Source organism: Leucoraja erinacea, chromosome 22 (assembly GCF_028641065.1).
Source record: "Leucoraja erinacea ecotype New England chromosome 22, Leri_hhj_1, whole genome shotgun sequence".
Lineage (NCBI taxonomy): Eukaryota > Metazoa > Chordata > Chondrichthyes > Rajiformes > Rajidae > Leucoraja > Leucoraja erinaceus.
The window spans coordinates 23,608,324-23,620,430 of NC_073398.1; the positions used below are offsets into that span (position 1 = coordinate 23,608,324).

General features: G+C 43.4%; 3 protein-coding genes across 11 annotated transcripts in view; 2 read left to right on the forward strand and 1 right to left on the reverse strand.

Annotated features, from left to right (window-relative positions):
• Positions 1-7,249, forward strand: part of armc10 (armadillo repeat containing 10) — a 48,112-nt gene extending 40,863 nt beyond the window's left edge. Inside the window, exon 7 of the mRNA XM_055653170.1 lies at positions 6,851-7,249. The gene's annotated coding sequence lies outside the window, so the exon portion shown is untranslated. The remainder of the gene's footprint in view (positions 1-6,850) is intronic.
• pmpcb (peptidase, mitochondrial processing subunit beta) overlaps positions 1-12,107 on the forward strand; it is a 69,970-nt gene that overhangs the window by 37,150 nt on the left and 20,713 nt on the right. The gene's annotated exons all lie outside the window — the stretch shown is intronic.
• napepld (N-acyl phosphatidylethanolamine phospholipase D) overlaps positions 1-12,107 on the reverse strand; it is a 42,896-nt gene that overhangs the window by 21,287 nt on the left and 9,502 nt on the right. For all 9 annotated transcript variants that reach the window (XM_055653151.1, XM_055653155.1, XM_055653158.1 and 6 more), the window contains exons 3-4: positions 9,974-10,620; positions 3,732-3,846 (exon numbers count right to left, since the gene is read on the reverse strand). In XM_055653151.1, the coding sequence (XP_055509126.1) occupies positions 3,732-3,846; positions 9,974-10,620 (762 nt within the window). The remainder of the gene's footprint in view (positions 1-3,731; positions 3,847-9,973; positions 10,621-12,107) is intronic.

The window sequence follows — 12,107 nt, forward strand, 5'->3', positions numbered from 1 at the left end:
ACCATAATTACAGAAAATATATTGTCAAGCTTGAAAGGGTTCACAGAAGATTTATGAGGATGTTGCCAGGACTGAATTATTGGGAGAGGTTGAGTAGGTTGGGTTTCTATTCCTTGGAGCACTGGAGGATGAGGGGTGATCTTACAGAGGTGTATAAAATCATGACAGGAATAGATTGGGTAGATGCACAGTATCTCTTGCCCAGAGTAGGACCAGAGGATATAGGTTCAAGGTGAAGGAGGAAAGATTTAATAGGAATCCGATGGGTAACTTTTTCATACAAAGGGTGGTGGGTGTATGGAACAAGCTGCCAGAAGAGGTAGTTGAGGCTGGGGCTATCCCAACAGTTAGACAGGTACATGGATATGACAGGTTTAGAGGGATATGAACCAAGCGCAAGCAGGTGAGACTAGTGTAGCTGGGACATGTAGGCCGGTGCGTAAAAATGCACCCTGGCTAAAAGGTCAGGTGTGTTCAAGCAGCACATTTCTGAATAATATCTTCAGAAACACATCCCAGCTAACACCTTCTTTGAAATTGAGCAGAAAAAAACTGCAGAGTATAATTTTTAAACAAATTAGTATGTCATTTATTTTAATTTATCCTGAAGGATGAAGTTATGCTTTTGATTATATTTTTTTGGGAAAGGATCTTGCACACAATATTGAAGAGACAGAATAGTTTTTTTTAAATTGGGCTAAAGTAGGGAAAGGTGAAGTCCTATTCAAACAGCAATATGGCCCACCACAAATCAGTGAATAGGGCAACTGGAACATCCACAGTGTAAATAACCTTGTGGGAGACAATGGAAGTTTTGCCTGGACTTGTGGTTCATTTACAGGTAATTACAAGAAATACCCAGTGGCATCAGGACTCAGACGAGGTGCAAATGATGTTGATGTTTCCACATACAAGAAAGCATTTTTAATACTGATATATTTTATCTCTGAATTTAATTATAGACCCTGATAATGGTTTTTATTACTCTTGAGATGAAGAATCACATCAACAGGCAATTAAAAAAACAAGAGGTGCTAATCAGTGCTGCAAGAGAAAAGAACTGAGTTTCTCAGCAAGTCTGTAACAGATCAAACTTTACACACACATTATGGCCAATAATAAGGAGAATGTTAACCAGAGTAATGTACAATGTACTTAGCTCACTTACAGCATCTAAAAATGTTATAGTATTGGAAGGGTTGATTGTGAGGGATGGCAACGGAACATACAGCCCTTTTGTCAACGTCAACACAACGCCTATATTCAAGAATGGAGTCAACGTGCTTAGGGGAGAGTGGAGGAATGAAAAATTGCCAACAAAAGAGAGTGGTTGGTGATCCGAAATTAGAATTGGAGATTTTTCCTTCCACCTGCCAGCTTAATAACAGCTGGAATCAGGGTTGACCCATCCCCCGTTCCAAACGGGGGAGAGGAGTGTGCGGGGGTGAGGAGTGTGCGGGGGAGAGGGGTGTGCAGGGGAGAGGAGTGTGTGCGGGGGAGAGGGGTGTGCGGGGGAGAGGGGTGTGTACAGGGGAGAGGGGTGTGCGGGGGTGAGGAGTGTGCGGGGGAGAGAGGGGTGTACAGGGGGAGAGGGGTGTGCGGGGGAGGAGGAGTGTGCGGGGGGAGAGGGTGTGTAGGGGAGAGGGGTGTGCGCGGGGGTGAGGAGTGTGTGGGGGGAGGGGTGTACGGGGGAGAGGGGTGTACAGGGGAGAGGAGTGTGCGGGGGGGTGAGGAGTGTGCGGGGGGGAGGGGGGGTGTACAGGGGGGTACAGAGGGAGAGTATATGCGGGAGGGGGTGTGTGGGGGTAGGGGGGCTGTGGGTGTAGGTGGGAGGGGGTGTGGGTGTTGGGGGAGTGTGGGGAAAGGGGGGGTGTGGGGGTTGGGGGGGGGGTGTGGGAAGGGGGGGGGGGGGGATGTGGGGGGGGATGTGGGAGGGCTCACTGGTTCCTGACCCCGGCCGCACTCCTGGCTCCAGACTCACTCAGTTGCTCCAGTCCCCAGCGCTTGTTGTGCTCCCAGTCCCCGCCCATGTACACAGCCCCCCCCCCCCCCCCCCCCCCCCCCCCCCCCCCCACAGCCCGCCCCGCCCGCTAACACAGCCCATATTCCGCTGCTTCAGCTTTATTCTCGGCGGCTTGTGGACGGTGCTCACGGAGACAGCCCCGCCTCCGGAGCTTTATTCTCCAGCAGGTACCGGAAGTGGCGTTACCTTCATGGTGACCGACAGGCGAGAAGACCAATCTGCTGATCTCACGATTCTTTAAACCGTCATAACTTTTGTAATCTTCCACCGATCGGAACAAAACTTGGTGTGCTTGGAGCAGAGGCGAAGGGTGAGTAAGGTGGGGAGTAATCCTGGCAATATAGGGTACCATTTGTGCGCAAATTTAAAAACAACGCAGACCGGAAGCACGGCTGCCCAGCCAGCAGCTGTCTGTCTCTTCATCTTTTATTTTTTATTTTAGTTAGTTAAGTGTTTTGTTTGGAGACCTAGACTTTTTTTATGTGGGGGGTGGGAAGGGGGAAACCTTTCAGGGTCCCTACCTGGTCGGAGAGGCAGCTTTTCTGCGAGCTGCAGCTTCGACCCGTCCTCGCGGCCTACCAGCGGGCCTGGAGCGGCGTTTCCTGTCGGGGACCGCCCAGAACCTCGGCTTCGGCGGCGGCACAGCGCTGGAGCGCTATCGTGGAGCGGGCGATGCCTTGCCTGGGTCGCCGCGCTGGAGCTCCGGTGAGCTGAGACCGCCGGGTAAAACATCGCGGAACTGCGGGACTGTGGAGCAACCAGCTGCGGGCGGCGGCGTTGAACTTAACATCGGGAGCCTGGGATCTCTAGATGAGATCGCCAGTTGTGGAGCTCCAACTGGCGCGGCCTTGTTGGCTTCGGAAGCCGCGGCTTCCAGTGCGGAAGCGGCCGTTCCAGGGTTCCCAGGCCGCTGGGAGGACTCTCCCGACGCCGGAGCAACATCACCCGGCGAGAACGGCCTGGAACATCGGGCCTCCGTAGAGGCAACTGTGGAGGCCTCAATGGGCCCGACTATGGGTGAACTGGGGTTGGGGACTGGACTTTGTGCCTTCCCTCATGGTGGGAGCCATTGTGGGGGGATGTTCTATGTGTTTAAGACTCTCATTGGTGTTATGTCTGTATTCTTTTTTTGTGTGCTGCAAAATGGCAAAAAGCATTTCACTTCACTACACCTGGGTGTATGTGAATGTGACTAATAAAATACCGTTGACCTTTGAAGTGGTCAAGATGAGTTTTAATAATAATATAGATAGATAATAAATAACTTCTCCATGATATTGACTTGCTGTGCATGAATATTTAAAAATATGCTGCATATGCAGAAGTCGTCAAATTTCACTTTCCCTCATTGACTTGTGGCCAACATTTACCCACTTTCACCGGGATCCCAGTTGAAACTAGCTGTCATCCAATAGTACCCAATAAACCATTTAGTGAGTAACCCCTTTCATAACGATAAGGACCAGGCAGGATTCAGCTGTGATGCACTTCATGGCTATCGGTCTATGTACACTGGGGTCAGTCCATTGATGTACACTGACCCAGGTTCACATTTAATTGGTTGGACAAGACCTCATAGGTTGCTAGTTATACTTCCCATCTGTGCAGGTAAATAACATTAAAATCAAAGTACATGAATACCAAACGTGAAAATTAAGTTTCAACTTTAGAAGCCTACAAAAGAAACTTTGAGCTATAAACTACTTACCTCATTGGCTAAAGCAAATGTTCCCCAATGTATTCCTATAGACCTCTTTGACTGAACATCTATGTGGATCCTCACAGCCTCTTCTGGATTCACGTGGTTATACTTCATAAACCATCTAGAGTAGAGACCAAGAAATTGACTGGTAAACAAACCATGAGCCACAAGTCTGAGAGGAGCAGAAGGTGCATGTTTCTGTGCTTGAATGACACAATACGTTATGACCCTCCTTCCGGCCAGACATACTCTTGATCAATTCAACAGGTATTGCAAAACAGAAACAGGATGAGTGACTGAGAGATTCAGAATCAGCTTGGCCAGTGCATGCACAAATGGTATTACTTTGCTTGGAATATATTTGTTATTGCAAAAGCTCTATCATAGTAAATGGGCAAAAAGAGGACACCAGGAACATTCAATCAGACTCATTCTGCCATGAACTGAAAACTGAAGTTAACGCAAGTTAGTACAAAATAAGAATTAATAACAAAGCAAGCATGAGAAATGCAATCCACAAAATAACATACACGGCGAGTTGGAATAAATGTAGTTGTCATATCTGAAAATGTCACAACATTTCATACAATAAAGTCTTTTTCAAGAGAGGTTGTTGTTATGAAGGTAAATGGAGCAAGATGCCAGAAAGATGACAATTAATTTCCTAAGAAACATTGATGAAGCAAGATTTTAGCTTGGGGTTTTGGTGGATTTCAGTAGGATCAATTCTAGTCACAGCCAGATATTACACTTCTTAATGTTTTAGTGAACAGTATCTCAAAAATGCAATAACTTGGCATTGTGCATCTAAAGTGTGATCTTAATTTATAATCTTGAATCGCAATCCAAGACCATAAGAAAGAAAATCTCCTAAAATGATTGCAACCGAGTAGGAATGACATAAAACACACTGTCTCCTCCGGAAGTCCATTCTTCTTCCCTTTCAAAAATGTCAGGGTTTTCCTTAGCTTGTGGGACAACTGTTCAGTTATCTGATAACAGCAGTGAAGAAGATATTCCTGAATCTGGTGGTACATGCTTTCAAGCTTATGTATCTTCTGCCCACATGGGAGAGGAAAGAAGAGGGAAATGGTGAAAATGGTCCTTGAATATGTTGGCTGCTTCCCCAGGGCAACATAAAGTGAAGATGGATTTGATTAGGGAGGAAGCTCATTTGGATGATGGACTGGAGTAATCCACAACTCTTTGCAATTTGCTGTGGTCTTGGGCAGAGCTGTTTTGCCAAACCAAGCTTTCATGCATCCTGATAGGATGCTTCCTACAGTGCATCTAAATATGCTTGCTAGAGACATGCTGAACATCTGAGAATGTAGAGCAAGGGTTCCCAACCTGGGGTAAATTTACCCCAGGGGTACGCAATTTTGCCTATCCAGGGGATAAATTTGTTGATTCTGGATTTGTACATATTTTTTCTCATTAACTGACTGTGTTCGGTTCTGGTATTACGGTATCTGTTCATCATTTGTTGTTCATAAAAAAGTGAAATAACATTGTTATGCGCTATTAAAGTTGCCGGGGGTAAACGGGACGAAAAAGGTTGAGAACCCCAAATGTAGAGGTATTGGCGTGTGTTCTTGTCCATAGTGGTTGGTCCAGGACAAATTGTTGGTGATATTTGCTAGAGAGATAGACTGGTGCTCTACCTAATAAAAACACGTACAGTATTAAAACATTACCATATCAGATAATGGCCAAATAAGAGAGAAGGTTTTGGTTTGTTCCTACACTTATCAGCATCACTAACATACTATACATGTTAACATTGTAACAACATGTTTCTGGTATTTATCATTTCAAATTGCATTCAGCATCTTCACTCTTTGTGGCAGATAGTACCAGCAATAACTTGCATTGGCATTGCAGAACACAAATGTTCTCTCCAGATGCAACTCACATTTCTGATAAATCTATTAAAGAGACGGCCGTACGCACAGTTTGCCGCACAGTGGCTGCAGGGAAGATCATATATTGTGCTGGATATCTTATCGGTAAAGCAGTTTGTAATAGCTTTTCTGATTTATTAAATCCTGTGGGCAACTCCATTAAAAGGAATTTACTGTCACAATTGTTCTGTACTTAGACAGAAAATACATCTGGTACAGTTTCAACAGTGATGTAGGAATCAGAAACAAAAGATTATGCAACCTGATTTGAATACTAGAGCATGAAAGTGTTGATGTGTAAAACAATAATTCATCCACAGCTGGCAAATTATGCACAGATTTTAAAAAGAAAAGAAGAGATAAAAACAAATGAGTGCGGGTGACTCACTTGGATAATCTGCAAGATAAGGGAAATATTATAATGACAGAATTCTAGAGCAGACCTAAATTCACTGCAGTGAAGATTTAAGATCATAAACATTGAAAAATTATTTCCATTGGCTAGCGAATTTGAATCAAGATTAGGATTGAAGGGGATGATGAAAGATATTTTTACGCATACAGTATTAGTATGTGAAAAGCATTATGGTGAGCAAATAAAATGGATTTATGTGGCGAAAAGCAAAAAAAAAACAGCAGATGCTGAAAAACTGAAATAAAAACAGAACATGTTCAAAATATTGAGCAAGTCAAACAGTATCCATGGAAAGAAAAACAGCATTAAATTTTCAGTTCAACGATCCTTCATCAGAACTATGAAAGTAAGAAGACAAGTATATTTTCAGTTGCAGAGGTTGAGGATTAGAGAGGACAGAGGAAATTCATTTGATTCGGTTGCAATCAAAGCCGTCTACATTTACAAATGCTTTCAGTTCCTTTGAAAATAGGGATTATGAATTCTTATTAATCACACTTGATCTGGAGGAGTGTAAATAGAGGAAGTTGAATAAGTATATGAGGTAACCTGTCTTTCCTCTTCATGTCGTAACTAGCCAATTCTGATGCAAGATCACCTGCCAATAGCTTTTCTCTCACCACAGATCCCATCTCAACTACTGAGTATTTACCGAATACCGTCCTAGAGCATTTGTTAGTTTACTAATTTCTGATTTCTAGCTACAGCTGTGTTCTACATCTCACAGCTCCAGTGAGTTTTCTTTCTCCAACTTTCTTTGTCTTACAATCCTGACCTAAAACATTGCCTGTTTATTTGCTCCACAGATGCTGCCTGACACTTTGTGTAACTCCAGCACTTGGCATTTTGCTCAAGACTCCAGCATCTGCAGTCTGCAGGAAAAACTGAATGAGTGAGTATTCCTTTCTCTGGGAAAGAGAAGTTGAGAAGACACTTCCCTTGGAAGGGAATCTAACATTAGCAGCCATATAGAAAATAAATTCAATAAGAACTCAGGAGAAATGTCTCCAACCAGAATCTTGCTCGGCCTGGGGTAATGCAATTGGAACTGCAGGGAAGCTAGGAGATGCTGGTGTGAGCAAGAAACATCTGCTTTGAACTGTTGGGCCGACCGGATTGTTGTTTCTTTAAATTTTACATGGAAACCAAGAGTGATGACAGGAAACCGATGAAGAATGGAACGGAGGGGGATTGTAAAGATATCTATTCCATCCTGATCCTGATGAGTCTCTCGCCCCCTTTAATCCTCTGGTGATGTCAACAGTAACCTTTTTGAAAGAAAAGTTTTTTTTATTTTATTTTTAAATATATAAATTGCTCATTAAAGAAATAAAGAGGAAGGCTGGATGTTGTTGAGTCTATCTCTTGTTGGCTACATGCAGTACACCCTCTCCCCCGTGAATGGAACTAACATTCCATAATCCAGGCTGGGTCAATCTCAGAAACATGGAATGTAGCACCAGGCCGATGGGACATGCTGCGATTTGTCTCCCTCATGATGAAGGGAGTTGCCCACATTTGTGACTGGTAGCTTGATGAGTCATGGCTAGCAACTGATTCGAATGTTCTGCTGCCTAATGGTGCAGCTACTCAAATTGTTAAAAAATATTAAAGCCATAGTTAATGATATTTCCTGGCAGTGGCTTGCTTTTTTTACACAGTCCATGGCAATGACATATGTTGAATTTTAAATTATTCAATGTAATGAGATTTTGTTGAAATAATGAATCAATAAAGTGAAATACTTGCATTCCTTAGTACCTAATCACTACCTCCAAGTGCTCTAAAATTCTTTATAATTTATGATTGCTGTTGTACAGCAAGGAAGATACCAGCCAAATTTCACAGAGTAAGTTGTTACAATCAGCAATGATATAAACCAGTTAGTCTCGTCAGTTGATCTGGGACACTGAACATTTCACTTGCTCGTCAAGATTACATTAGGTCAGCCCAGTGGACTTGCACCCTCACAGCACCGGAGACCCAGGTTCAATCTGACCTTGGGTGCTGCCTGTGTTGAGTTTGCACGTTCTCCCTGTGATCACGTGGGCTTCCTCTGGGTGCTCCATTCGGTTTCATCCCACATCCCAAAGACGTGTGGATTTGTTGGTTAATTGATCCCTGTAAATTATCTCTAGTGTGCAGGAAGTGGATGCAAAAGTGGGGATCGATGGTCTGCGGACTCAGTGGGCCGAAGGGGCCGTTTCCATGCTATGTCTCTAAACGCAACTAAAATAAAATAATGTCATGGGATCTTTTATGTATACTTGAGAGGTTGGAGCAAGGAGATAATGTCTCATCTAAAACTGATCATTACCAGCTATGGACCTCTGCATAACGTGACACTGAGTGAGACAGGTTTGCTCCAACAATTCAAAATATCTCCACCTCTCAATATTTGAAGGAAGCATCCAGGCAAGGTGTCAGAAAGTCTGCAACACCAGTCATACTATAAATGCATGGTAGCTCCTTTGGTATATGGGAACAGAAAAATATTAAAAAGGATGCTCTCAGTACTGTATTCAGGTGCTCAGGTCTCTGCAGTAAGACTCAGTATCCAGAGCCTTGGCAGATGCCCAAGACATCAAATGATGATCCTGCACCATTTCTCTCCCTTCTCACTCAGACTTACCTGACTCAGGTAGCACTTCCATCAGTTTGATGCGTCCCCTTTCCCTAATACCAGAGGGGCTGTTGTGTATTTATCATTCTACTTCCGACAGACTTTCTGATGCATTGCCCCAATGATCATTCCAAACGTTAGGTGAACTGCAGTAAGCACTAACAGGGAACTGAATTGTTGTTAGGAGCCCAATTCTGTTTTCACTCCATGTCAATGCATGCAGAGGTCCTCATTTACCAACTGACAGTTAATTCTAATCACTAAATCCAAGGGTTACATTTAACTATCTGTCTACCACTTATGATCATTAAATTGCATTATGTGAATCAACCCAGGGTGTCCTGCTCAGAACGTATCATTACTTTCAGCCGTACCAACTAACCCATGTAATTTAAAGGTTGGTAACTCCCAGAGTCACCTTCACCCAATGTGGCATCTCATGTATTCCAGGCAGTTGTGGAGATGACAGTGGTGAGGTTTCTCTCATGAATGCTCTTGTGTTTTTTGTAAAACTCAGGCCATAATGCAAGGAGGTTTTCTCTCTCTGGCAAATGCTTCCTGCAAGTGATCTACACACCTTACATGACCAGTCCTGCAGAAAGGAAAGGAATGCTACTATAATTTGTGAAAATAATTATTTTACTATTGCCACATTTTGACGTTAATATAGATTTGAGGCAATTTTTCCTTGAAGCAATTTCATAAATTATTGGGCTGAGACAAATTATACAATTGGAAATTTTGGACTCTGCTACAAGAGGAGGAGAATATTATTCTAACCCCCTCCCCCCCCCCCCCTCGCCCCCCCCTCGCCCCCCCCCCCCCCCCCCCCCCCCCCCCTCTCCCCCATTGAAGGCATCAAATACATAAAATTACAACAAATAAAAATCAGACTCAATAGGCTGAAGTAACTCAGCAGGTTAGGCAGCATCTGTGGAGAAAAGAAATAGGTGACATTTTGTGTCGAGACCCTTCTTCCCTTCTTCAGACTGAGGGTCACCATATCACCTAACCAACAACCAATAATGGCCCATTGTGTGCCCCATATTGCCTTGATTATTGTTGCTTTTTGCATACCTTCCATCAATTTCTCCCAGGCACCATCTATATCTCTCGTTCCCCTTTCCCCTGACTCTCAGTCTGAAGAAGGGTCTCAACCTGAAATGTCACCTATTCCTTTTCTCCAGTGATGCTGCCTGACCCGCTGAATTATCCTGCCTTTTGTGTCTGTCTTTGATTTAAACCAGCATCTGCAGATCCTCCCCAACATAAATTAAAAATCTGAAATAGCTGAATATCTGCTTACCTTGGCTCGTAGGCACCAATAGGAATAGCAGCAAGGTCAAATGGTCCGTATCGTTTCCCTATTTGTTCAAAGGCCACGCAATAACCGGTATCTCCAGCAAAAAAAAATCTGTTCCAGGGTCCAAGGACACACCAACTGCCCCACAGTGCTTTGTTGTCATCTGTCACAGTTCGTTTGCTCCAGTGCTGAACAGGTGTAAAGACAAATGTAACCTCATCGTGCCCAGGGACGCAGTTTTCTTCCCACCAGTCTAACTCGATAACATTCTCACAGCCGCAATTCTGCATCCAGCCTAAGAGACCCAATGGTACAAACCACCTCAGGTCACTGCCAAATCGCTGATTAAGACTAAGCACAGTGTTGTAATCCAAATGATCGTAATGGTTGTGACTAATAAGCACAGCATCTATCTTGGGCAACTGAGCCACTGTACAGGGTGGGTTTCGGAACCGCTTTGGCCCACAGAACTGCACCGGGGAGGCTCGTTGGCTGAACATGGGATCCGTCAGAAAAGTGAGCCCTTCCATTTCCACCATCAGCGATGCATGTCCCAACCATGTCACTCGGATTCCATTGCTTACATCACCTACCAGTTCTGGGTTTTTGACAAAGTATGGTTCTTTTATTGGCAATCCTTCATCAAGTTCCTGGAAGCAAAGAAAAGATATATTTTAAAAACAAAATAACTTGTTCTTTCCTGACAAATTGCTGTCATCTGTCATGTTTAACTAAACCTTTTACGGAACAGCAACGCTTTGAAGGCCAATTAAATGGACCACGTTTACAAAGAGATAGAACCTTACTTTTCTAAAGCCAATTTCTAAATCACAATGTGAACTAATGTGGTGCTCATTTTTACTCAATAGTCTTCATGGACGTTTCCTTTAGGTTGGAATTTAGATTTTCCTACTTTCTTATTAAATTAGCACTCAAATCTAGTTGGAGCTCAAGTAAAAATAACACTCTTAAAAGAGATATTGGAAGGTAACCAGTGCCCAGGAATGGTGCCCAAATATGGATTAAAAGAGGTAAATTCTAGAATATCCCTCGAAAGGGAGACACAGGGCCCGCGCCTGCCGCCGTAATTACATTCCATTACAGGCAAAGGTGGGTGAAGTGTCTTGCCCAAGGACACAACGACAGTATGCACTCCAAGCGGGATTTGAACCGGCTACCTTCCGGTCGCCAGCCGAACTCTTAGCCCATTGTGCTATCTGTCGCTATCTTTTCTATATAAAATATGAAACCAAATGTTTTAACAGATTGTATTAAGAATGTTTACCTATAGGGCTCTTGAAAAATAGTGAAAGGGGCATTGATGTGGCGAACACGTGTGGGAATATCAGAAAAAAAAAATGAAATGATGAAATGAAATGAAATGAAATGGTGCCCAAATATGGATTAAATGAGGTAAATTCTAGAATATTGACATAACTAAAATACAGGAATGGAATTTGTGTGATTTGTGGCTTGGATCAAACTTGGAGAAGGTGGTCCTCCTTTGATCTTGTTGGAAAAGGAAGCTGGTGGGGGGTGGGGGGGCAGGGCGGATGCGGGAGGAATACTGGATATGTTGCATAATGTGTTCTTGTGCCATATCCAGAGGTCAGATATGGGTCAGTGACAAAGAAGAGGTCCTTGCATCTCTCAGCCCTATAAACTATTGAACCTCTTCAATTCTAATCCAGACAACAGGTGAAGACTCTTATACATTCTGACTTCACTTGGAGATGATTCATATTATTTTAGTTTTGAGGAGATTAACAACTTGTTGCAGAATAGCCAGTCACATTACGGCCATGGCTAGTACTGTTAAATCTCCTGGCCAATGATTTACAAGAAAACAATGATGGATACTTCAGCAATGGATATGTTGTTGAAAGCTATAAGAGGTTAATTTTTGATTGAAAGTTACAGCATGGAAACAGGCCGTTAGACCCACTGGGTACACACTGACCAATTATCAGCTGTTTACACTAGTTCTATGTTATACCACTTTCTCATCCGCTCCCTACACATTATGGGCAATTTACTGAGATAAATTAACCTACAAACCTGCTCGTCTTTGGCATGTAGGAGCATTGAAGATCTCATACGCGGAAAGTATAAAACATAAATCCTAGCTACAACAGCT